Below are 454 nucleotides of genomic sequence, written 5' to 3'. Positions count from 1 at the left end.
CTGTGCATCCACGTCGTTCGAACTTTGCCTGGAAGAGACAAGAACCGTCGACTCGCGCAGGCTAGTTGGTTGATTATATAACATTTATAAAGTCATGTGCTCTTGCGTAAAAGTGATCGATCAACCGTTAGGCTTGAGGTTTGATGTACATCGCAAGCTAATGAACAAACATTTCACCACACCTGCCATACGTCATCGCTTCTATGCGTTCATATGCCCTCTTCGCATCCGCCTTGTGAGCTACATTCTGACGAGCTTGAGACGTTTTCTAACGAGCTGCCTGTTGACTCGTTCCAAGACGGTATGTACAGGCCCTCGTACTCCCACGGATTGAAACATCGTGGAAAGAAGACGCTCTCGGAGGTACGTTCTACAATCCTAGCAGCTTCTTGAAACTGGCCAACCCTCATGGCTTTGATAGGTGCGCTGATTTGTTCCTGTTGGCTGGTGTTCC

General features: G+C 48.2%; 1 protein-coding gene across 1 annotated transcript; it reads right to left on the bottom strand.

Annotated features, from left to right (window-relative positions):
- Window positions 1-209: 209 nt before the first annotated feature.
- Window positions 210-410, bottom strand: CCOS01_17125 (uncharacterized protein; the record flags this gene model as incomplete). Its single annotated transcript, XM_060465259.1, has 1 exon — window positions 210-410. One exon carries the CDS (start codon window positions 408-410, stop codon window positions 210-212), a length of 201 nt encoding a protein of 66 aa, XP_060304184.1.
- Between the last annotated feature and the right edge of the window lie 44 nt (window positions 411-454).

This window comes from Colletotrichum costaricense (genome assembly GCF_030867565.1).
Source record: "Colletotrichum costaricense strain IMI 309622 chromosome Unknown Scaffold_65.1, whole genome shotgun sequence".
NCBI lineage: Eukaryota > Fungi > Ascomycota > Sordariomycetes > Glomerellales > Glomerellaceae > Colletotrichum > Colletotrichum costaricense.
The sequence above is the reverse complement of the archived record's forward strand: the minus strand, read 5'-3'. Positions and strand labels throughout refer to the sequence as shown.